General features: G+C 36.7%; 1 protein-coding gene across 1 annotated transcript in view; it reads right to left on the bottom strand.

Moving 5' to 3' along the window:
* Positions 1 to 24497, bottom strand: part of LOC126965188 (protein unc-13 homolog D-like) — a 47217-nt gene that overhangs the window by 17756 nt on the left and 4964 nt on the right. The window contains exons 2-6 of the mRNA XM_050808629.1: positions 21896 to 22060; positions 21096 to 21147; positions 20655 to 20751; positions 20074 to 20206; positions 4606 to 4688 (exon numbers count right to left, since the gene is read on the bottom strand). Of these exons, the coding sequence (XP_050664586.1) occupies positions 4606 to 4688; positions 20074 to 20206; positions 20655 to 20751; positions 21096 to 21147; positions 21896 to 22060 (530 nt within the window). The remainder of the gene's footprint in view (positions 1 to 4605; positions 4689 to 20073; positions 20207 to 20654; positions 20752 to 21095; positions 21148 to 21895; positions 22061 to 24497) is intronic.

The raw sequence follows: 24497 nt of genomic DNA, 5'->3' as shown, positions 1-24497 counted from the left end.
TTTAAGGAAGGTGTACGCCCTTTTTTGAAGGTACCCATGTCGTATCGTCCCGGAAACACCGCGCAAGGAAGTTCATTCCACAGCTTTGTAGTACGTGGAAGAAAGCTCCTTGAAAACCGCACTGTCGCGTGTGTAATTTATAATTATTTTTGAGTTATGAATATGATTAAGTAGAAGGCCTAGATTGTTATTTAACGATTTTTGTCGCTCTACTGGCATGTCTGCCTAGCTCGAACTTGAATTGGCTTTTGAATTGCATTTAATTATTAATTTCCTGTATTAAGTTTGTTTATATCGTAGATTAGATTATGGAGTAGAATCAATTGATTTTTTATCATTATAATATAATAATAATGAGCATCAGAACATAATATTTTTTCATCAATGTTTAATACTGACAAAATAAATCGTAGTTTATTTATTAATAATCATATCCTAGTGGTGCTTGTTTTACCACATCGTACCAAAGCGAGGATGTGACGTCATCGACGTTATGTCCAGAGATAATGTAGTACGGTAGTAAGTATGTATGTATGACGTGTAATAATAATTATGAATAAAAACTTGAACTTAAACTTGTTAAATATAATATATAATAATAATATAATATTGACACACTTTTTACACAAATTATCTTGCCCCAAGTTAAGCATATATAGCCTGTGTTATGGGTTAAAAGACAATGATATATTTAATACAATATACTTACTTAAACATACATAAATTCATATAAACATACATAAATACATTTAAACATCCATGACTCGGAAACAAACATCCATATTCATCATATAAATGCTTGCACCTACCGGGATTCGAACCCGGGACCTCTAGCTTAGTAGGTAGGATCGCTAACCACTCGGCTATACAGGTCGCCAAATTAAATTAATTAGTTAAATGTTTTATTATTGTACCGCATATTCAAATTTTCAAAATTTTCAAATATTTTTATTCGAAATAGGATATAATATCATTTATTGAAAGCTAAAAACTACCACCCATTCCAAAAGGAATGCCTCGACCTGAGAAGAACAGACGCTTGTTGCGTCTGACTCAGCGGGCTTTTTTTTTCATAAAAAATGTGTTTACATAGTAATATCGAACAATTTAACTTATTATTTAATAGCCTGAGGACGCACCATTCCCAATATATGGTATCATTAAGAAAGTCATTTATGTTATAGTAACCGTTACCACACAAACGTTGTTTAAAAATTATTTTGAATATCTTAATACTTTTGTTTTGAACATTTTTTGGGATCTTGTTGTAAAAGCATACACATCGCCCCACAAAAGACTTACAAACTCAACATAGCCGAGTAGTATGTCTGATCCTGGTGTTAACATTATAGTTATGACAGTTTCTAGCAAATTCACTTTTGTGCCTGTGTGCATACGTTACATTATCCGGAATATATTGAGAAGCAACAGTAAAGATGTTAATTACTTTAAGTATTGCTCTCAATGATCCTAAACTACTGCAACTATAAGGCATTTTAATTGGGAAGTATCAGTGCTGAGAAATACAACAAATACAGGTCTAAAACCTGTCTATAATCTATTTTCCGTTTAAAATAACACTCCATAATACTATAAAGTTGTTATGCGGTTGACATATTGAATGTAGACAAACTCGGGAGGCGTACTCTAGTCGTGTCCACAAACACATCAATCACGCTTATCTTTGGTATTATTTTCACGGCAACTGTCCTGGATCAATAAAAGCTGTCGTGTTACGCTACTGTAACATCCTGATGGTAATCTCTGGTGCCGTAGGGTGTAAACCTTCACCTTTCACTCCCACTACAATTAGATATTCATTCCAAACGCCTCTATTCATTCGAGTTCGCGTCATAGTTCTACACAAAGCCTTCTAAGTTTTCCCGTTCATCGTATCTCTTTACGACACACTTTCGCATTTTATTTTTCGTACATTTTTATAGACTCTTGTATTTATTTGGTAACAAAGGCGGCACTTGCTATAGTTACGACTTTCTACTTTTTCTTTCTTATTGTTTGTGTATTTTTTTATGATTGAGTTATTTTTGAAGTGAAACTTCTTTAGAATCGTTGTGATTTCAAACTCGATGAAACGAAAAATGGAGACGATAGAGTCACAAAAAGGTAAATGTATAGGATTCAGCCGGCGAGAGAATGAGACACTCTATTCTGTTCAAAATGTGTAATGTATTCTTATAGATTACATTTCGTCAGTCTTCTCTTTTTACATGCTTTTTATTAGTTTCACCTGTATGTATGTATGAATGTCTGTTTGTCTCTCAACTCAACCGACTCATTTGGGCGAGATTTAGACCCACTTTTAATGGCCAGAATTAGTTCAATCTTCGTAGATTTATCGAGGACCGATGACAATACATTAATTTGATAAAATTATTGATGTTAATATTAAATTTCAAAATTAATTTTCTATTTTTGAGTTCGGTTTTATATAAAAAACATGTTTTTTAACTATTATTTATTGTAGTGAAACTTCTTTAGAATCGTTGTGATTTGAAACTCAATGAAACGAAAAAGCGAGACGATAGAGACACAAACAGGTAAATGTATAGGATTGAGCCGGCGAGAGAATGAGATTGAGTTCAATACACGTTCTCGGTCTCATCTTTTTAATGTGGAACATCGATTGGCGCACTTTGGCAGTAATATACGACCAACATGCCATCACGGCAAACAAAAAGACGCTCTTCCATGCCCATGCATGCTAGATGGCTATCATGGAGAGCAATGCACATTATTGTCTCATTTTTCAAGTGATAAAGTTTATTTGTAATTTATGGAATAGGAGGACAAACGAACGTACGGGTCACCTGGAGTTAAGTGATCACCACCGCCCACATTCTCTTGCAACCCCAGAGGAATCACAGTAGCGTTTTGTAGGAAGGTGTACGAGCTTTTTTTGAAGGTACCCATGTCGTATCGTCTCGGAAACACCGCACAAAGAAGCTCATTAAACAGCCTGGTTGTAAGTGGAAGAAAAATCCTTGAAAACTCCTCTGTGGAGAAACACATACCAAACATAGTGGCTAAATTAATTGCTATTTTTTTTTGCAATTTTCATATTTTTCTTTATCATAATTGGACGTAGTTCCTAAAAAACGTTTATAGCCACAAACATCACATGTTAAGGAATTCGTGTTTAAAGTTTGAAAAATATTAGTGTATTCCATAGGTTTGGTCTACTAAGTCATGATGTCATTTAAAAAGTGACAGTACGGACTAGGCCTGCCATTTTTTGTCAGTCCGTTAATATGAATCACGTGACCAGTTTTGTGTTCTTAAGGCGACACTAAATGCCAGCGACCTTCAGCGATATGAGTTCACGGCTACCGGCCCGCCATCTATGTAACAAAGCCAATATTTTCAAAATTCTTGGGTGGAAAACAGTTTATATGATTACAATCCTCGTTATTCCTACTAATCTGACTAAATAAACCTACACAAAAAAAGTACAAGCTATAAGAATAACTTTTCTGAGAGAAGTACCAAATAAATGCGTCACGTCATGCCAAAAAACTTGTTTAACTTCAAAGAAAAGTGGTAGTTCAAAAAGGCTCGGCAGTGTTAACTATAACCAACAGCAAGCATTAGCAACCTACAAATAAGACTTAAGGATATGTGTAACAGGATTAAGTAGTGTTCATAGCTCGAAATGCTATACTTTCACCACAAAACTTGTCTAAAAACACCATGTTTGCGTGTTTTCTGCCTACTCTTCGCCTTAACTCAATTTCGACATGATTGTGGTTTGGAACGTTTTTCTGGAATTATGTTCAATGAGCTTTATAATACTATTTCAATAATTAAAGGTATATTATACCTTATTTATGTATTAATATGTAGCTGTTATTCAATACATTACAATATTTGTCGGTCAGAGGTCCGCCTGTTGTCCACCTACGGTTTATTGGCTAGATTTAGTTTTAAGCTTCACTCATGTCTTGAACACACATTGTATCTTTTCATTTATACAACCAAGCCGTCGAATGGGCTTACTTGTGCGGTGTTTCCGATAACGATATGGGTACCTTGTCTTTATCTGTTCCTTCCTTAAAGGCTTGTGTTCTTCCTCTGGTGTTGCAAGAGAATGTGGGCGGCGGTGATAACTTAACATCAGATGACCTGCGGGCCTACCATGAACTCTTATTGCGATTTAATTGACGACTTAAACTGAACTGCTTTGCTATTTCATACCACGACGTCATTAGAGCTTTCCAATTTAGGTTGACGTCAAATCAAGACGGAAATTGAATCGAAACTGCTTTAGTTCCTTTAATCATTTGTACCATGAGGTAATATTTCAATCTAAAGTGAATAGCTTGTGTCAAAGTGAGTGATTCAAAAAAAATTTGCTACTTTCTTAGTTCATGTACCTAAAGTGAACTGCATCCGAATTTAATCGCTAATTAAAAGTTGATAGTAGGCATGTACGCTCGTCTGTCCTCTTCATTCATAGATTTCATTTTAATCATTATTCATATTAAGCTCGGTAAATTTATTAGAAGTATAGTGGTCGTGAACACAGTTCCGTGGTGGGTATAGTACCACATTCAAAGTGATCATTTGGTTTGATCATCAGGTACATACCCAGTTCGACCGCCGCTCGGACCCTCTGCAACGCCATCGTCTTGGTTACCGCCAACCAGCGATCGATCAGCGGCTCGAACCACCTGCCAACATATCACACATCTGTCACACAACTCTAATATTAATATAATAAAGCTGAAAAAATTGTATGTTTGTGTGTCTGCTTGTGCGCGCTAATGTATATATAGGCAGGAATGGGAATGACATAAGGAATTGCTTAAGTTTTCGAGCATAATAACCTAAACACATGTTTGGATTTGGTACGGCCGGACCATCGGAAGGCTCGGCGGGCGTGGGTGTACGCCGCAATTGGTCCGCTGTCGGACTCGCTACGGACCGGTCGGTTATAATTATAAATTTGTGTGATGGACAATGCCACATACCATGGAATATCGTCCGCTACGTATTAAAGATCAAAAAAGTTTGTTCTCTTTTAAAAACAAACTTAAATCTTTTCTATTAGAGAAACAAAAGTGTTTAGAGGCACAAAAATAATAATAAAAAATGATGTGGTGTCGTGGGACACCAGGTAGGAACGAAGTTCATTCGGCTAATGTAGAATCGACAAAAAGAGGGAGAAAGAGATAGGTATTATACACTACTCGCTTGTGTATGCGACTGTCGCGCCTGCGCACGTCTCATTTAACGGTTTTATTCCACGCACTTTTTTCCACGGATTTTTTCTTACGGTTTTACTATCACATTTTTTTCAGTTCGGTCGCGCAGCAAAATCCCTATCCCCTCCAAGCCTGCCGTAAGGAACTTCGTTCCAATAATAATCAGAAAATAAACAGCTTCAATAATAATAATAAAAATATTCCCTATTTATTATGATAAAAAAACTTTTAAACTCCCATTAAATTCAATCTAGTTTAGTTTAGTTTCTTCTCTTTTTGTAATATTTGTAGACGGTCACTTTTAAGACCTATAAATAAAGGAACCGTGTTGTCTACTCCTGTCAACAGGTCGACTTGGTAGGTACCTACTGAAAATCAGTGTTGGGATTTAGGTGATCCTTATTTCAATTCCAAAAAATGCTGAGTGGGTGTCCTTTTCGTGACGCCGTATTTTTAAATTTGTTAATTTTACTATGTATATAACATTTTGTGTTGTCATGAATAAATGATTACTTTACTTTACTTTACCGGACCGCGTCCAATGGTTGAGCCGTACCAAATCCGATCATGTGTTTAGGCCTTAAGGCTACACCTCTAAGCTAGCCTTGAATGTAATTTGTTTGTAAGTCGAAGGAGTAAGTGGTCCCGAACTGCTTAATATATTTCGATAAAATGGATGATATGATATCTAAAATAACTCTGATAGTTGATATGATAATTATTATTAATGGAGAGTTTGGTAATAGTGACAAAATGAAATATGACTACTATGATAAGGATGATTGATTAATTCTAATGACTGAAACTCAATTCATCAAGATAGAAACAGAAGTCAATGTATGAAGATAGCTTGTATCTTGTAATAGAAAATAATTCAAAAGTTTGATTCGGATCTAGATATCGACTACAGCAGCAGTGGACAGAGAGAGAGGAGTGACGTCATGGTTATGATTTTTATTATATAGTTAATAAATGTCACTCATCAACAAATCGACCATATTTTTCTATATTTATCTGAAATACTAGCTCTTGTTTGACATTGTAAAAGAGAACGTAAGCAGTGTTGGATTATTCTTCAAATGGACCGAATTTGTTCTACATTTATCTGACATTCTGGCTCTTTTTTGACATTGTGAAAGAGAACGTTAGCAGACTTGGATTATTCTTTAAATCGATCATATTTGTTCTACATTTATCTGACATTCTGGCTCTTGTTTGACATTGTGAAAGAGAACGTTAGCAGACTTGGATTATTCTTTAAATCGATCATATTTGTTCTACATTTATCTGACATTCTGGCTCTTGTTTGACATTGTGAAAGATAACGTAAGCAGTGTTAGATTATTTTTCAAATCGACCATATTTGTTCTACATATATCTGACATTCTAGCTCTTGTTTGACATTGTGAAAGTGAACGTAAGCAGCGTTGGATTATTTTTCAAATCAACCAAATTTGTTCTAAATTTATCTGAAATTCTGGCTCTTGTTTGATATTGTGAAAGAAAACGTTAGCAGACTCGGATTATTCTTTAAATCGATCATATTTATTCTACATCTATCTGACATTTTGGCTCTTGTTTGACATTGTGAAAGCGAAATTAAGCAGCGTTAGATTATTCTTCAAATCGACCATATTTGTTCTACATTTATCTGACATTTTGGCTCTTGTTTGACATTTTGAAAGAGAAATTAAGCAGCGTTGGATTATTCTTCAAATCGACCAAATTTGTTCTAAATTTATCTGACATTCTGGCTCTTGTTTGACATTGTGAAAGAGAACGTAAGCAGTGTTGGATTATTCTTCTTCTTTTTAATGCGTTACAATGTTGTCTTAGCATACTGCTTAGTCTATGTCAACACTTTACCAAATCATAACATTTCCGTGCGTGCAGTGTACAAAAAAGGGATCTAAAGTTTTTTTGTTTGTCAATCAGATAATAGCGATACGAACTGAGCCTTGACTTTTATAAAAACGCATTAGTTGTTACTAGAAGCTCTTTTGTCATCAAGTTAGTTGAGTAATCCATTCATTACAATGTTATTTTTATTATCATATCAGATCATATTCTTACTGTCTAATAATACGTTGGTCGTTAGCTTTATGTCAGTGGGTGCCAAACAATCGAAGCGTAGGAAGCGTTTTTACGACATGTATATGAATATATATATACGGTACATACACCAAAATATTTTTTTTTACAATTTTTGTCTGTCTGTTTTTTCCGGATAATCTCTGAAATGGCATGACCGATTTTGACAGGACTTTTATTGGCAGGTAGCTGATAACTTAGGCTACGTTTATTTTAGAAAAATAAAGTAATGTTGCAATGTCCAAGAAACGATCTAACTCCAAAAATAATTTATACGGAAAAACAACGTTTGCCGGGTCAGCTAGTATGAAATAAATTCTTACAAACGTACAATTCCTGTAAATATTATTTAATTGCATATATTTCATGTACGTCGAAAAAGGCTTTAATGGTTTTGACGATTTCCTCCTCTACTCTCCTCTACAGCTAATGTTACAATTATATAATTGTATTTTTAATGTAGATTAAAATATTGATGTCTTCTTTTCAAATATTCCTAATTTTAACAATCAAATTTATATTGCTCTCCAAAATTTATAGATTTTAGATTTTAAAATATCACATGTATTTCGTGTAGTAATGTTGTGCCTACCTATAATTTAAGTACATTTAAACTATTTTATTATATTTGTTTAATTCTCAGTGCATAAGTTAATAAATTGTATTTAGTTGGTAAGCCTTTATGAATAAATAAATAAATATATGATTTAAGACCCCCAAATCACTCTTTTTAATGTAGCTGTGCCACTTTTCGCAGCAACGTTGGAACAAGTTAGAAGTTAGGCGAGCTATATATTTTTTATGATGGTGAAGGATGATGCTGAAGGTAACGATGATGATGATGACACGCCCTGCCCATTACAATACAGTGCCGCATAGGATTCTTGAAAAACCCAAAAACTCTGAGCGGCACTACAATAATTGCGCTCGTCACCTTGAGATATAAGATGTTAAGTCTCATTTGCCCAGTAATTTAACTAGCTACAACGCCCATCAGACCGAATCGCAATAATGCTTACACATTACTGCTACACAGCAGAAAAAGGCGCCGTTGTGGTATCCATAATCTAGCCGGCATCCTGTGCAAAGGAGCCTCTCACACTGCCCAGTACACCAGGTACCATAACCGGCTTATGAAGTATCCGGCCAAGAAAGAAGCATCATATGGAAGACCATTAAATACATTAAATCATTTAAATAATTCATTAGCAGATTCAATTATGAGCTACGATTTTGATATGAATGGTCTGACATTTAAAAAGTATATTGATAAACTCGAAGCATTGCAAATAAGGTTTTTATTAACCTCAGTCTAAAAATAACCATGGCTTTCAAGATCACAACTTGATGAGTCATAATCATGGCACTCGTTAGACGACATCAGGCAAACTTAAAGTACCAAGAGTTAACAATTATTACTTTGGTGATAATACTTTAAAGATAAGCATACCATATCTGCTAAATAGTTTGCCGAAGGACATCCGATCAGAACCAACCATAAATAAATAAAAAAAAACTATTATACGATTATTGTACCATTGGGTGACTCCTTTGCACAGGATGCCGGCTAGATTATGGGTACCACAACGGCGCCTATTTCTACCGTGAAGCAGTAATGTGTAAGCATAACTGTATTTCGATCCGAAGGGTGCCATAGCTAGTGAAATTACTGGGCAAATGAGACTAAACATCCAACGTGACGAGCGCAGTTGTAGTGCCGCTCAGAATTTTTGGGTTTTTCAAGAATCTTGAGCGGCACTGCATTGTAATGGGCAGGGCGTAACAGTTACCATCAACTGAACGTCCTGCTCGTCTCGTCCCTTACTGTCATAAAAAAATTACGGTTTCGTACACAAAGTGAAACAAAGTGATTCCTATCCTAAGCCCCTGGTGTTCATGTCTGTCGGTCTGTTGTATCGCCGCTACAAACTTTGAAACTAAGTTGGTCCCAGAACAGAGCCAGGCTAAAAAAAAAGAGTCAGGTACGAATCTGATTACAAAAAAAATCCGCCATCGTAAAAGATATATTTTTTAAAACTTGAGCGTGTACAGTTTTTTTTTGGTTGCCGTTGTTAAAACTTCGGGTTCGAAAGCATAACCTTTCTCGTCTTCATTAAAAAAAAAACAAAACGGAATCCTAGTGGTGCATTCCTTTGCGAATGTATTTACGTACTCGATTGGACAATTAAAGTGCGCTTCTGATAATGTCATGTAAATAAGATCACTTAAAACTCGTCAAGTAATCTTATGCCAGAGTTCGCGGATAACCTTTAGGGTTTTCCTCATAAACCCTCTATACCTGAGATAAACATAAGCTCGCCGACTTACCAAATAAAAAACAAAACCAAATATTTGACACATATTCATTTAAGTATGCTATCAGTGCCTGCTATTTTGTCATTATTATCATCATCATAAGCCGGAAGACGTCTACTGCTGGACAAAGACCTCCCCCAAAGATCGCTATGACGATCGATCCTGCGCTACCTTGACCAGATCGTCGGTCCATCATGTGGGGGGCCTACCAACACTACGTTTTCCGGTACGTGGTCGCCATTCGAGGATCTTACTGTCCCAACGTCCATCTGTCCGTCGAGCTATGTGCCCTGCCCACTGCCATTTCAGTTTCGCAATCATTTCGGCAATGTCGGTGACTATTTTTTTATGGAATAGGAAGACAAACGAGAGTACAGGTCACCTGGTCTTTAGTGATCACCGCCGCCCACATTCTCTTGCAACACCAGAGGAATCACAGCGTTGCCGGCCTTTAAGGAAGGTGTACTCGCTTTTTTGGAAGGTACCCATGTCGTATCGTCCCGGAAACACCGCACAAGGAAGCTCATTCCACAGCTTTGTAGTACGTGGTAGAAAGCTCCTTGAAAACCGCACTGTCGAGGACCGCCACACATCCAGATGGTGGTGATGATATCCTAACTTGTGGCGTGTCGGAATCAGGTTAAACAGCTCTTCGGAACACTCCCCGTGTTAATGCTTTTGTAAAGTGAAATTTAATTAAATTAAAAAAAGTGACTTTTGTAAAACAAATTTTTAGACTGGGCTTAATATAAGATAAAAAGCAACATTGTTGATGACCGTTAGTATGAAAACTTACACTTATGTTTTGGTGTTTAGTAATTAGGTGTGATATATATTGGATTCTATAATAAATAAAACTTATCAGTGGGAATCTACTTTTCACAGGATGCCGGCTAGATTATAGGTATCACAACGGCACCTATTTCTGCCGTGAAGCAGTTTTTTTTTTAAGGAATAGGAGAACAACCGAACGTACGGGTCACCTGTTGTTAAGTGATTACCGCCACCCACACTCTCTTGCAACACCAGAGGAATCACAGGAGCGTTGCCGTCCTTTCAGTAATGTGTAAGCATTATTGTGTTTCGGTCTCAAGGGCGCCGTAGCTATTGAAATTACTGGGCAAATGATACTTAACATCATATGTCTCAAGGTGACGAGCGCAGTTGTAGTCCCGTCAGAATTATTGGGATTTTCAAGAGTCCTCAATGGCACTGCATTGTAATAGGCAGGGCGTATCAATTACCATCAGCTGAACTTCCTGCCGTCTCGTCCCATATTGTCAAATACGAAATATATAATGTGCAAATACGAATTTATGAAAGTCGAAGTCGCGGGCAGAATATAGTAATCATATAATCTTAGATCATTTATACGTCTAGATAGACAGTGTCGAAAAAATTAAGGCTGACAGTTAACCTCTATTTTGAGCAATGCACGCACACTAATACGTATCGTAAGACGTATCTTGTCACGCACACTAAAATAATAAACCTGGACTGTTTTCATCGGCTGTCTAGCAGCAATAGGCTCTATGTAGATGTATAAAAACTATCCAAGCATAAAGCGACACACAAATCGAGATGGTAGGACGTATCTTGTCATGTACACTAAAGTAATAAACCTGGACTGTTTTCATCGGTTGGCTAGCAGTAAGAGGCTTTATTAGGTCTATTAGCAGCCGCTCCCAATATTCAGTCTATCTCTTACTTGAGATAAAAATCGTAAGTATCGTTGACTTTTCTGTTCCTACAAACTTATCAACGGTAACTCACCTTATCCGTACACGCTGTCTATCAATGGGACGAGGTATAGCCTACCAGCGATATAGAGTTTGTATGGAAATTGCAATTCACGCGTGCCAATATAAGGCGATAAGAATGACTTATCGGGTATATTAGGACAGCTTCAGATTATTGACAGCTAATTACTGACAGTAGAAGGTAGTAATTTATCTCTATCTATTAGATCACATGGTCTTTATATACACTATTCTACAATCAATATTAGACAATAGACGAATGATAAAACGCTTAAAATAAGGATTGATCTCCGCTACGCTCCAACTAGATACCGCATTACCTAAGAACAATAGATTTTTTATTATGGCAATTATTAGATGCTTGCGTGCGTGGCATCTTGACAACTTTCAAATTTTGTAACGTACGCTTCGTGTTATTTTACATTGAAATAAATAAAATAGAAAATACTTAAAGATTATATTATGTGATCCAAGTGTCTTTCTTATTTTTTTTATTTTTATAGAATAGGAGGACAAACGGGTACGGGTCAGTACGGGTCACCTGTTGTTAAGTGATCACCGCCGCCCACAATCTCTTACAACACCAGAGGAATCACAGGAGCGTTGCCGGCCTTAAAGGAAGGTGTACGCGCTTATTTCTTGTAGTATTATATTTACAAAGTTTATTACGCAACCCGGCATTTGAGTTTCAATTATTAGCAAAGTTTAACAGAACATGTGGCACCGTCAACGTCACACATTGTTCGTGACTGGCTCGAGTACAAACACTTGGGCGTAGTATTAGCTGTCGCACTTTCCGACTATGCCTGCATCTAGTTGGAGAGCAGGGTAGACCAATCCTTAATCTAAGTTTAAAATATTCTTAAATTTATATTTTTATTTCCGGGCTTTTTTTATGAAAATAAGGGACGAGACGAGCAGGACGTCCAGCCAGGATTCTTGAAAAACCCCAAAAATTCTGAGCTGCACTACAACTGTGCTCGTCACCTTGAGACATAAGATGTTAAGTCTCATTTGCCTTGTAATTTCACTAGCTACGGCGCCCTTCAGACCGAAATACAATAATGCTTACACATTACTGATTCACGGTAGAAATAGACGCCGTTGTGGTAGCCGTAATCTAGACGGCATCCTGTGCAAAGGAGCCTCCCACTGGTAGCCTCCCGATTTTCAATTATTAATAATAGTTGAGCGGAACCCTGAATTCTATAGGGATTTCAATAACGTAGCGGATAATTTAATTCTTACAAAATAGCAACAGATTTCGTCCGGTCAGACGTGACACGAATCCCGAACGAAAATTTCCAATAATAAAGTGTGACTTTTCCTTTTTCATATCCGCGCAAAAGGGACAGTTTCTATACTTTGATAGCGATGATTTTAGATGGAAACCTTTAGTTATTAAAATTACTTCTGAAAGCAGGGCTTCCAAAATTTCTCAAAGTTATAGATATTTATAAACATTTGAAAATATAACAAACACAGTACAATCTTAATATATATAAATTATGTGACACGTTGTTTGTCCGCTATGGACTCCTAAACTAATGAACGGATTTTAATGGTGATTACTTCATGGAGTGCAGTTTAGTCCAACTTGAGAGATAGGATAGTTTTTACTTCGATTTGGGACCCATAATTATTTTTATTTTCAATATTTGTTTTGTATGGACATATTTTCTATGAGAGAATTTAGTGACGCACGGTTTGACAGTTCGCTGTGAAACAATTTCATTATAACGACAGGCAGCATTTATTACGAAATAATTCTTGATGTTTTGAAATATTATTGGCAAATTCCTATAAAACAGTATTTTTTTATTATCTACAGAACAACGTCTGTCGGGTCAGATATTATTGTATATTTTTTATTAAAAAGAGCGCAAAAAAAGAATGCTGGGAGAGTTTTTTGCGCCGCTACTTCTCTCTCATAGCGCCATTTGTTTCCGAAGCGGTAGTAGTATCTAGTATATTAGAAATGACATCAAAAATAAATCTAAAGGATTCAATTTTTAGAAAATAAATGCCTTTTATGCCTAACAGGATGTTGTACGGACTATCTTCGTTTGTTTGAAAAATTAAATCAAATGTTTGATTCAATCCGACATATTTGTTAAAATACACAGCTAATAATCACCTATTTCTGCTTAAAATAGTCATCAATTTTTTTACGTAATTAATCTAAATAAACTTATTATCGGTGTATATATTCATCTGGTGTTGCAAGAGATTGTGGGCGGTAGTGATCACTTAACAACAGGCGACCCGTACGCTTTTGTCCTCCTATTCCATAAAAAAAAAAATCTGCTTTCGTTGAAAGGTTGTTGTTTTTTAATGTCTTTATATAGTATTTTCTTTCATTAACGCGAGTGTTACACATTTAAATAAAACACTTTTAAAGGATTAAAACGCGTGTTGTTACTGTGTTTTTAACCGACTTCGAAAAGGAGGAGGTTCTCAATTAGATTGGTTTTTTTTTTATGTTTGTATAACGATTACGCTAACGTTTATGATCCGATTTTTATAATTCTTCCTTAGTTTGATGCAGAATGTTTGCCATTTGGTCCCATATTTGACATAGTTTGGACCGTTTTTGTATGTGCATAAAAATCTATAATCACATCCCAAAGATAATAAGAGAGGTATCGGCAAATACGAATTTCTCATCTAAATTGAAAATATACCTTATTAAACTGCTTATATTCATAAGAAGAATATTATTAATTAAAAACTTGACTATATACTATATAATACTGCTACTAATATTTTGTTAAATAATTTAAATATCTTCTATATATATATATATAAGAGATTTCCACGTATATAGTCACTCATCACGATATCTCTGGAACCATAAGAGCTAAAGACTTGAAATTTGGTAGGAATATTCTTTTCACCGAGTAGAGGTCAGCTAAGAATTTCGGATTTTCCAAAATTCCATCCGCAAGAGATTTTTTTATGAACAGAACAACGTATGTCGGGTCAGCTAGTCTTTAATAATTTATTAAATTTATCAATTACAAGCTGACCCTGCAAACGTTGTTTTGCCATATAAATTGTATTGATCTTTTCCTTGCTAGTTGATAAGAGATGGCGCTAGTTGTATTCATTAGTAACAATCACACTTCTTTTATATTTTGTATAATTCACACTATAGTTTTATAAATTATAGCCTATTTGTTATTCTGGTGTGTAAGCTATATTATTGTAAAGTTTCATCAAAATCTATTCAGTAGATTTTGCGTTAAAGAAGTTCAAACATACATCCAGACATAGGCATAGACAAACTTTCACATTTATAATATTAGTAGGATTGATATTATTGTAACTAATGATTTAGAAATGTATTTTTAGGCAAATATGTACTTTATAATATTTATGTAACATTAATCTAACATGTTTATGCAAATAAAAACTTTGACTTTGAGCTCAACAACTTGAGCTGAACGTCCAGCTGATGGTAATTCATACGCCCTGCCTATTACAATGCAGTGCCGCTCAGGATTCTTGAAAAACCCCAGAAATTCTGAATGGCACTACAACTGCGCTCGTCACCTTGAGACATAAGTTGTTAAGTCTCATTTGCCCAGTAATTTTACTTGCTACGGCGCCCTTGAGACCGAAACACCGTAAAACTTACTTACTTACTTACAGCTTACACATTACTGCTTCACGGCAGAAATAGACGCCGTTGTGGTACCCATAATCTAGCCGGCATCCTGTGCAAATGAGCCTCCCACTGGTGGTGGTGGTCCCACTATTTTAGTGTCTCACAAGAACGTGAAATAGGGGATTTATATTGTTTTAGGCTCGCGGAAACTTTCGTAGGCCTACACATAGCTACTTAAAAAATACTAATTAACATATGTGACAATTAAAAGCAACGAAATCTTATAGTTTACCTGAATAATGATACTAAAATGTAAAAAATAAAAAAAAATACGTTTACTAAATCGATTTCGAAAACTAAAAAGCATAAAATAACTAATAAGGATTGAATTTAATATACCACTAATACAAATCTTATACGTTTCATATTAATAAAATACTGTTGAATACTGTTGAAGTCGGTGCCAAGCCAAATGTAATGGCAAGTACCTACACTCGCCACGCGTGACTTGAGCGGGCTAGCTTCGTCTAGAACCAAACCCAAGTGGCCAGTCACCGACTTAACCCCTATCAATAGGTAGCACGTACAAATAAAAGTTATTTATTAATATTAAAGGTACCCATAACATTAGATGTGTATTAAATTAAATCTTTATAAAGTTATTTTATACTTCTCAGTTTTCGAAGTCGGTTTTTTTAAACGCAGTTTTTTTATTACATTATATTTTTGCGTTACATTTTTATTATTATTTTAGTTAAGCTGACGTTTCAACCCAGATCACGTTTTCAGTGGCACAGCCCCATTTTGATCCTTTAAAAGTGTTTGATTTAAAAGTTCTTCAACTAATAATGTCCCTAAATTTAGTGTCATCCTTCAAATATATTTGAATTAATAATTCGTAAATATATTCTTTATAAACAATTACGATTCTACATACCGTTTTTTCCCTATGCAATGCACTGCGAAATAGTTTATTAAATGTCACCTGTTGTTATTGTCCATGGCATGTTATTGATTCACTCTAGGAGGCACAGTGAGCAAGAACTCTACAAAAGAAATAGCAATTAGTTCCACAGGTACTGACCACTGACATTCAAATTAAACTTTTTTATTTATACCGCGAATGATTAACTTTGTTGATTTGAGCTTTGTCTTGCCCTTGACGTGTGTAAATACCAGCTTCCTGGAGCATGCTCTGCACCGGTGACAGTGATCTTAATTCGTATAAAAAGGGATCTCCAAGTTGTTGGGGCATCAGTCGGTCTTCATCCGTGCAACTATAACCAAATACAATCAAGATGTTCAAGTTAATGGCTCTGTGTGCTCTTGTGGCTTTGGCAGCGGCTGCGCCGTCTCCGGACACCATCATCAGCTCTCACCTATCGTACCCTGGCCTGAGCTTCTCCAGCCCACTGTACAACACCGCCGCATCACCTCTGCTGTACTCATCTTCAATCTTCCCCAACGACTTCGCTCACCTCATCAAGAAACGGTCCGTTCCTCTCATTGACACCTTCTACGGCGCATCTCCATTGGCCTACTCAGCTGGCATCGGCTCCCCCTATATCACATCTGCTTACGGCGCTCCCCTCCACTCTTTAGGACATCTCGCTTACCCTACTTTCATTAAGAAGTAAATAAAGAGCTTCAAAGAAGATACCCCAGAACAAGATCATGAAAAAATTCCGTTTCCAAAGTGATAAATACATTCTGTAAATTTAACTTCTGTAAATACATCATTGGCATTTAAATAAACTTTTCATACATAAATTGAATATTATTAAATAGTAATAAGTTAATATTATATAACCTTTATATCATCTGTACGTCTAGATATGACTATGACAGCTGAGAAAACGTCGAAAGCAATTGAGTTTAGATCTAACCTCTATTTTGAGCAATTCACGCACCTACACTAAGTTTCATTCAAATCGCGAGTGTAAGACGTAGCTTGTCACGCACACTAATCTAATATACCTGGCCTGCTTTTATCGGTTGTCTAACAGCAAGACACTCTGGGTATGTTCCGATATGCACTGCGAGCACTGCACAGTGCTATCACTGTAGAAGAATTCGTTCCGGTTGGACTGCCATCTTATTACTTTGCTGTACGTATGTATAGCAAATTTAAGACTTATATGGTTTTCTCATGGATGCCAATGTCAGATCTGGACCAAATTACAATGGGACCACACGGGAAGCACCAGCTTTCAAATAAAAAAAGAATAATCAAAATCGGTTCACCCAGTCAATAGTTTTGAGGTAACAAACATAAAAAAACCGACGAATTGAGAACCTCCTCCATTTTCGAAGTCGGTTAATAAAATTGGCTTAAATACCAAAGAATAAACCAAGAATATGCAAAATGTTTACAAATAGATATTTGGTTACGATTAGTGTATTAGGACGTATAACGTTTCCCGCGTTTATTTGCAAGGCTGCCTGACTTTCGGTAAACTTCAGAATTATCATTGTCTCTTATTGTATTGACAGTGTAGTCAGCGATATAGGTACTTAACATTTTGTATATAATTGGTTCACTCAGTTAACTGTATGCCAAGTTTATTTGTAAGGCCGCTGATGTTTAAAGTTTACATCCGACCCTTATATTTAGGATTGGTCTCCGCTGCTCTACAACTAGATGCCGCAGGGGTAGACACAAAGTGCGGCAACTAATACTACGCACAAGCGGGTGTACACGAGCCAGTCTCGAACAACAGTACCGTCTGCTACGCTCCAACTAGATACCGCACTACCTAAGAACAATAGCTTTTTTTACGGCAACTATTAGATGCTTGTGTGCGTGTAATCTTGACACTCAATGGCGTCTTTCAAATTTTGTAACACAGGCTTCCTTTTATTTTATTAATTATTCAGTAATACTGATGATATGTGATCCCAGTGTCTTTCTTATTTCTTGTAGTATTATTTTTACAAAGTTTTACTACGCATCCCGGCATTTTAGTTTTAATTATTAGCAAAGTTTAACAGAACATGTGGCATGTCAACGTCGTACATAATTCGAGACTGGCTCGAGTACATTCACTCTAGATATTATGAATATATATTAATGATTGAATAATAATAAATAATATTTATAATATTCACAAAAAAAATCAATTAGTGTCATTCCGAGAACCTTGGAAATGCTTCTCCTTCCTTCCATCGATTTTTGCGCCGTCATTCGCATTATTCCCCCAAAATCTTAACGTAATCTATGTCCTTTTCTTTACCATCTATTACACGTGCATGTACTTCGTCAATAGTGGCGTGCCTGAGGCAGCACCCAACAGTGGTGACTCTCATCACTCATTCAGTCTTTTCTTTATAATTCATAATATTATGTCAGTTGATTCGTCCCTTTAATAGGTCAGCAACGCACTTGTGTATCCTCTAGTTTTACGAGAGTATAGACCGCGGTAATCACATATGTTATGTCGTCACTTCAGCCGGTAACCTTTATCCAGATCTATCCAAAGATCTCCACGACAATTGGTCCTGTAATGCCCACACGTGGTTAGATAGATTATTACAGCGATCTTATTGTGGAGGGCTTATTGATACTGCATCTTCCAGTACGTGGTCACCATTGACTTAACAGCCTCAACGGCTATATGTCAGTTCAGTTTCGCAATCATACGGGATATGTCAGTGACTTTGATTCTCCTACGAGTCTCCTGTTTTCTAACTCGATCTCGCAGGGAAACTACGAGCATAGCCTCTCCCTTGCCCTTTGAGCGACCATGAGTTTTCTCATAAGGCCATGGTTACACACTGGTTAAAAACCTTGGTCTTGAGACACCGTGGACACAAGATTATACGGGGCTTACCGAACGTTGCCCATTCGAGTTGGATTCTATGAGTTACCTCTTTTGTGAAGTTCGACCGGCCTAACTGGATTGTTTGTCTAAGGTAGACGTACTCGCCAACAATTTCTAGAGTACAGTTCCCAACTGTTACGGGAGTAGGTACGAGATTATCATTTGAAGAGGGTGGCTATTTGTCTGGCCCTAATGATTCCTAATAGCACCGCGTCGAAAATTGAACAATTGTGTTCGCCACTCATACTTATAGCTCGTCGGCAAGCCCTGCCGCCTTTACGAACCGCAGTATCTTTTTGACGCGAGTATTACAAACAACATCTGGGAGCAAGTTGTAGTCACTAAAGATGGTGTTACGCTTATGCATTAGTGGGCCGCAATCACAGAGTATATGAAGAGGCGTCATCAGCCTCAAGGCAAAATCTGCAAGTTTAATCGTTTTTGATGACGCACTGAGGTGCTTTGTATAAGCGACAGTGCCCAGTTAGAATCCTGGTATGTATGCATAGATTTTTCCTGTTCAATGATAGGGCTTCAATCGCGTATCTGCTGTTGAATGCCGTTATGAGTGCTTTAGAATTGTTTAAACCTGTTGAGCTGTTCCAGCGTTTGAGTGTTTCTTGTTGAGTGCGACATGGACATTAAACAAGATTTTCGTATTGAGCGTATGGTGTCGCACCAGATAAGCACCACCCCATCTCCTCCCGTGGGAGGTACGCGGTAAGAGGCAACTAACGGATACAAAGAACGGAGTATAGGTAGCAGCACCTTTCCGAAAGAGCATCAACATCTACTGCTATCGCCAACCCACCTTCTAAGCGTGGCGATCATGCCAAAAACACATACAGATGACTCGAATTTATCCTATGTATATTTGTCGTACTCTAGCAAACAAAAGTACTACATTGTGAGGTTATAAGAAAAGTCTGTACTTCTTTACCAGTGGAGGCTTTGCACAGGATGCTGGCTACATTATGGGTACCACATCTGCGTCTATTTCTGCCGTGAAGCAGTAATGTGTAAACATTACTGTGTTTCTGCCTAAAGGGCACCGTAGCTAGTGGAATGACAGGGCAACTGAGACTTAACATCTCATGTCTCAAGGGGACGAGCATAATTATAGTGCCGCTCAGAATGTTTAGGTTTTTTAAGAATCCTCAGCGGCACTGCATCTTAATGGGCATGGCGTATCAATTACCATCAGCTGAACGTCCTGCTCGTCTCATCCCTTATTTTCATTAAAAAAAACTTACTGGTATGCATCTGCGATCATTGGAGGGGGCTCGTACGAGGTGCTGGAGGGAGGAGTCGGTACAGCCGTGGCGTATAGCTCCCTCACCGCCGCTAATACTTCGAACGGCAATGTCTTCGCGGACACCACGCAAACTGTGCACACAAAAGAAGCTGTCAGGACCGAGTCGTACAGTTACTATTATTTTAATATTTATGTACCTAAACAATTTGTTATGTTTTTAAAGTGATAACCCTCACTTATAGTTCTGTGCGAGTGCTCTGAGCGCAAGAGGTCGTGGATTCGAGTCTCGCATCGTTCATAAAATTTTGTTTTCAAATTTTATTTGTGTATTAATCCTAGAAGTGAGGGTTATCACTTTTAAAACATAAGTAACAAATTGTTTAGATTTACAAAAGTGACATCTCAAGTCAATTTCCTAACATGCAAATATTGGGGTACAGCAGGTTATCAACTGTAAAGTAGATCCTGTAGATGAAGCCACAACCTGAGAGTTTAACAAAGCATACAAAATTTTATTTCGATACCACACTCGAAAGGTTAGCTCAGTTGGTTAGAGCACTCGCAAGGATAATAACTTACCCAGGACACCGTTTTCGTCATATCCCTCTTCCTCCGCCACCCCGCACCATCCCTCAGATATCCAGATTTCGACACACTGCTTTACATCATCAGATACCTTAACATAAATTATTTATGAGAAAATTATTACATAATTTTGAAGATATACTTCATTTGGCACGTAAGGGAAAAGTTATCAAAGTGAATTTTTACGATTCGCGCGCACACCGTCATGCAAATTCGAAACCCTGACCTTAGCTGGTCAACCAGACCATTTGTACCATATTCATACATTCAGCTACCAAGCCTCTTGTAACTCATATGTCTTCTGAACCACAACCAACGGACGAGGATAATATACGCGAAATAATAGCAATTGTGACGACATTACAAGAAACCTACCTACAATCTGAGCAAAGGTATTTTTTATATAAAAAAAGAATTGTAATTTAAATTGCTTACCATTTTGTCGATATGCGAGAAGATAACGTTAAAGTATGGCACGTTATTTGACCTGCAAACAAAGAAATAACTTAAAAAAACTATACATGGATTTGTAACGGCCGAACCATCGGACGCGGCTCGGTAGGACCATATACCAAAAAGCAAAATAAAAAACTACACCAACAGATTGTATGTCTCTCTTTCTCAATGATGGAATAGTACTATAATTACTAATTCTACAAATGAGCGCATATTTATTGAGCAACGTAAATATTACAAAAATTACTTTTTGGGAAAGTTACGAGAACAATCACGAGAAGTAGTAAGTACCCGTCGTGAAGGCGCGCGCGGTCGCTGGTTTTTGTGCGGAAGAAAATGCAATAAAAACACACGTATATCTTCCAAAACCTGCGCCAAATTTACTTGCCAAGATCATTGCAAGTATATGTGCAAAAGTTGTTACGAAAATTACAGCTATGACCCTTTTTCTTAATTGACTATAGTAGTTTAGTCAAATTTTGAATTTAGTTCCAAAGAATTTATAAAGACTTGGTTGTCTGATCCTAATTTGCAAAACAAAAGAATTTTTTATTACCTTTATCTTCTGTTATGTAAGTTATTAAATTTTTGTTGTATCCAATAAATAAATACAAAATAAGTACTGATAATATTATTATTAATCGTTGTAAGAAAATGGATGTCGCCTGTCATCCGCGCGACCTCTAATGGTATGATCATATGCGCGATCACTGTAGGGTTAATCTACATAATATATACCGTTTGATTATGTACATATTAAATAATTTAGCAGATCTTACATTTCGAAGATCGGGTGATAGTAGGTGAGACCTTGCTGCAGGTCTATTTGCACCAGGGTGATGAGGTTGACCAGGTCCTCGCCTCTCTCCGACTCAGTGTCCTGAGCGCAAAGAGCCTCGTACCACTCCGTGGTGCCCTTCCGTAATGCGCTCACTATTTCGCTCCTGAAATTAAGATAATTATTCAAGACTATCTGACGCGACAGACCTTGTTCTGTACATAATATTTATTATGTAGAGAACATTTATATTTAAAAAAAAACTAAGTTTAAAAAAACTGACTTCAAAAACTCAAAGTATAAATTAATCACAAACGATTAAAAAAAGAAGGACTCCGCGCCTTGATATTATCAAGTGAAGCACCGTTATGTTAGTGTGTGTGCGGTTAGGGGGGATACTACTTACACAATTTTTTCTCCCTTAAATAATCATATATGGCCACAAATACTTATATAGTATCGTTTTTTCACCTTTTCACAACGCACGACGGCATTTTTAAAATATTTTATTGAGACGCAAAGGCCGCCTATCGACCTGTAGTAGTGTAAGTGTGTGCGTGGGGCTATGTATTTACACGTTAATCCGCTTGTTTTGGTGCTACACTGTTATAGAAGGTGACATGGAGTCCTTATTTTTTTACTAGTCCGTGAAATTAATATAGATTTAATGTAATACACATTTTATGCAAATCTTATACCTTTAATATTAATAAAATACTATTGTTTGTATGTGCTACCTATTACTAGGGTTTAAATCTATAATATATATAGAAATAGTTACAAATATACTTAAAAAAAACAAATTAGTTATTCATTTTAAACTATTCTTTCAATTTGATTTCTGAACGACGGGCGACACATCAAAGGAAAAACAAAATTGTTATTTTTATTTAATTCCGAGCATTTGCATATTCATTCACCCTTTAAACCCCCTCTGGACTTCCACGAATAATTCAAGACCAAAATTAGCAAAATCGGTCCAGAGGTTCTCGAGTTTTAGCGAGACTAACCAACTGCAATTCATTTTTATAAATATATAATTGTACAGAGGGAGTTCAGTATAAGGTCCATCCGTACTCTATTTACCAAACTGTAGACCCTCAAAGAAGAGCGGACGGGGTGTCCGCTCTTCTTTCTTCTTCTTCAAGGAGGCGGTGATGACTTACCACCATTATGTTGAATTGTCCTCTTATATAAACGCTTTTAAATAACTCAATTAATTCATTAAATCTTATTCCTTTCCTAAACAGTGTTAATCCAGATCAAATCAGGTTTTTCTTTTATGAAAATAAGGGACGCGCCGAACAGGACGTTCAGCTGATGGTAATTAATACTGCCATTACAAAGCAGTGCCGCTCAGGATTCTTGAAGAAACCCCATAATTCTGAGCGAAACTACAACTGCGCTCGTCACCTTGAGACCTAAGATTTGCCATAATGCCCAGTAATTTCAATAGCTAATAATAATAATAAATAAATAATTTATACGTCTCGACAGACTGCGACAGATGTGAACACGTCGAAAAAAAAAACGCGGCGAACAGTTGACCTCTATTAACAGCACTCACACTAAAACAAAGTGAAATACGTATCGCAAGTGTAAGACGTAGCTTGTCACAAACAGTTAAGTAATAAACCTGGCCTGTTATTATACTCACCTTAGCTTAGAAGAAAATATTATCTTAAAATATTTTGTAAATTTTCAGTGTCAGTGTTGTCCAGACGTTGTAAGCCTTCAAGTATAAGTTTTTAATCATTTTGCAAGTTAACTCATTGTAATTTTAGTTCATTATTTATGTTATTGACCAGAATATTAAATGGGAAAGTAAAGAATGTTTTAGATTATAAACATGGAAAACATTAAAATTAATAGGTATTTTGTTTCCGAGTCATGGATGATTATTTGTATCTATGTATGTTTAAGTAAGTATATTGTATTAAATATATCGTTGTCTTGTACCCATAGTACAAGCTATGCCTCATTTGGGGCAAGATAATTTGTGTAAGAGTGTGTTAATATTATTATTGTTATTATAAATTATTAATACTTACGTGAGACATTATAAACTTTATTTATTTAAAACGGCTTTTTACTTATAACGCAACTCGGAACAAGACTCTTAGTACCGATGATTAGGTAAATTATAAAACACATTATTTTTTCGTGTCTGTATAGGACTTTTTTTTTTTTTATGGAATAGGAGGACAAACGAGCGTACGGGTCACCTGTTGTTAAGTGATCACCGCTGCCCACAATCTCTTGCAACACCAGAGGAATCACAGGAGCGTTGCCGGCCTTTAAGGAAGGTGTACGCGCTTTTTTTGAAGGTACCCATGTCGTATCGTCCCTGAAACACCGCACAAGGAAGCTCATTCCACAGCTTTGTAGTACGTGGAAGAAAGCTCCTAGAAAACCGCACAGTGGAGGACCGCCACACATCCAGATGGTGAGGATGATATCCTAACTTGTGGCGTGTCGTGCGAAGGTGGAATTCGGCGGCAGGAATCAGGTTAAACAGCTCTTCGGAACACTCCCCGTGATAAATGCGGTAGAAGACACACAATGAAGCGACGTCTCTACGCAACGCCAAGTGATCCAGCCGT

Source organism: Leptidea sinapis, chromosome 6 (assembly GCF_905404315.1).
Source record: "Leptidea sinapis chromosome 6, ilLepSina1.1, whole genome shotgun sequence".
Classification (NCBI taxonomy): Eukaryota; Metazoa; Arthropoda; class Insecta; order Lepidoptera; family Pieridae; genus Leptidea; species Leptidea sinapis.
Note: the sequence above shows the minus strand (reverse complement) of the source record. Positions and strands in the feature narration are given on the sequence as shown.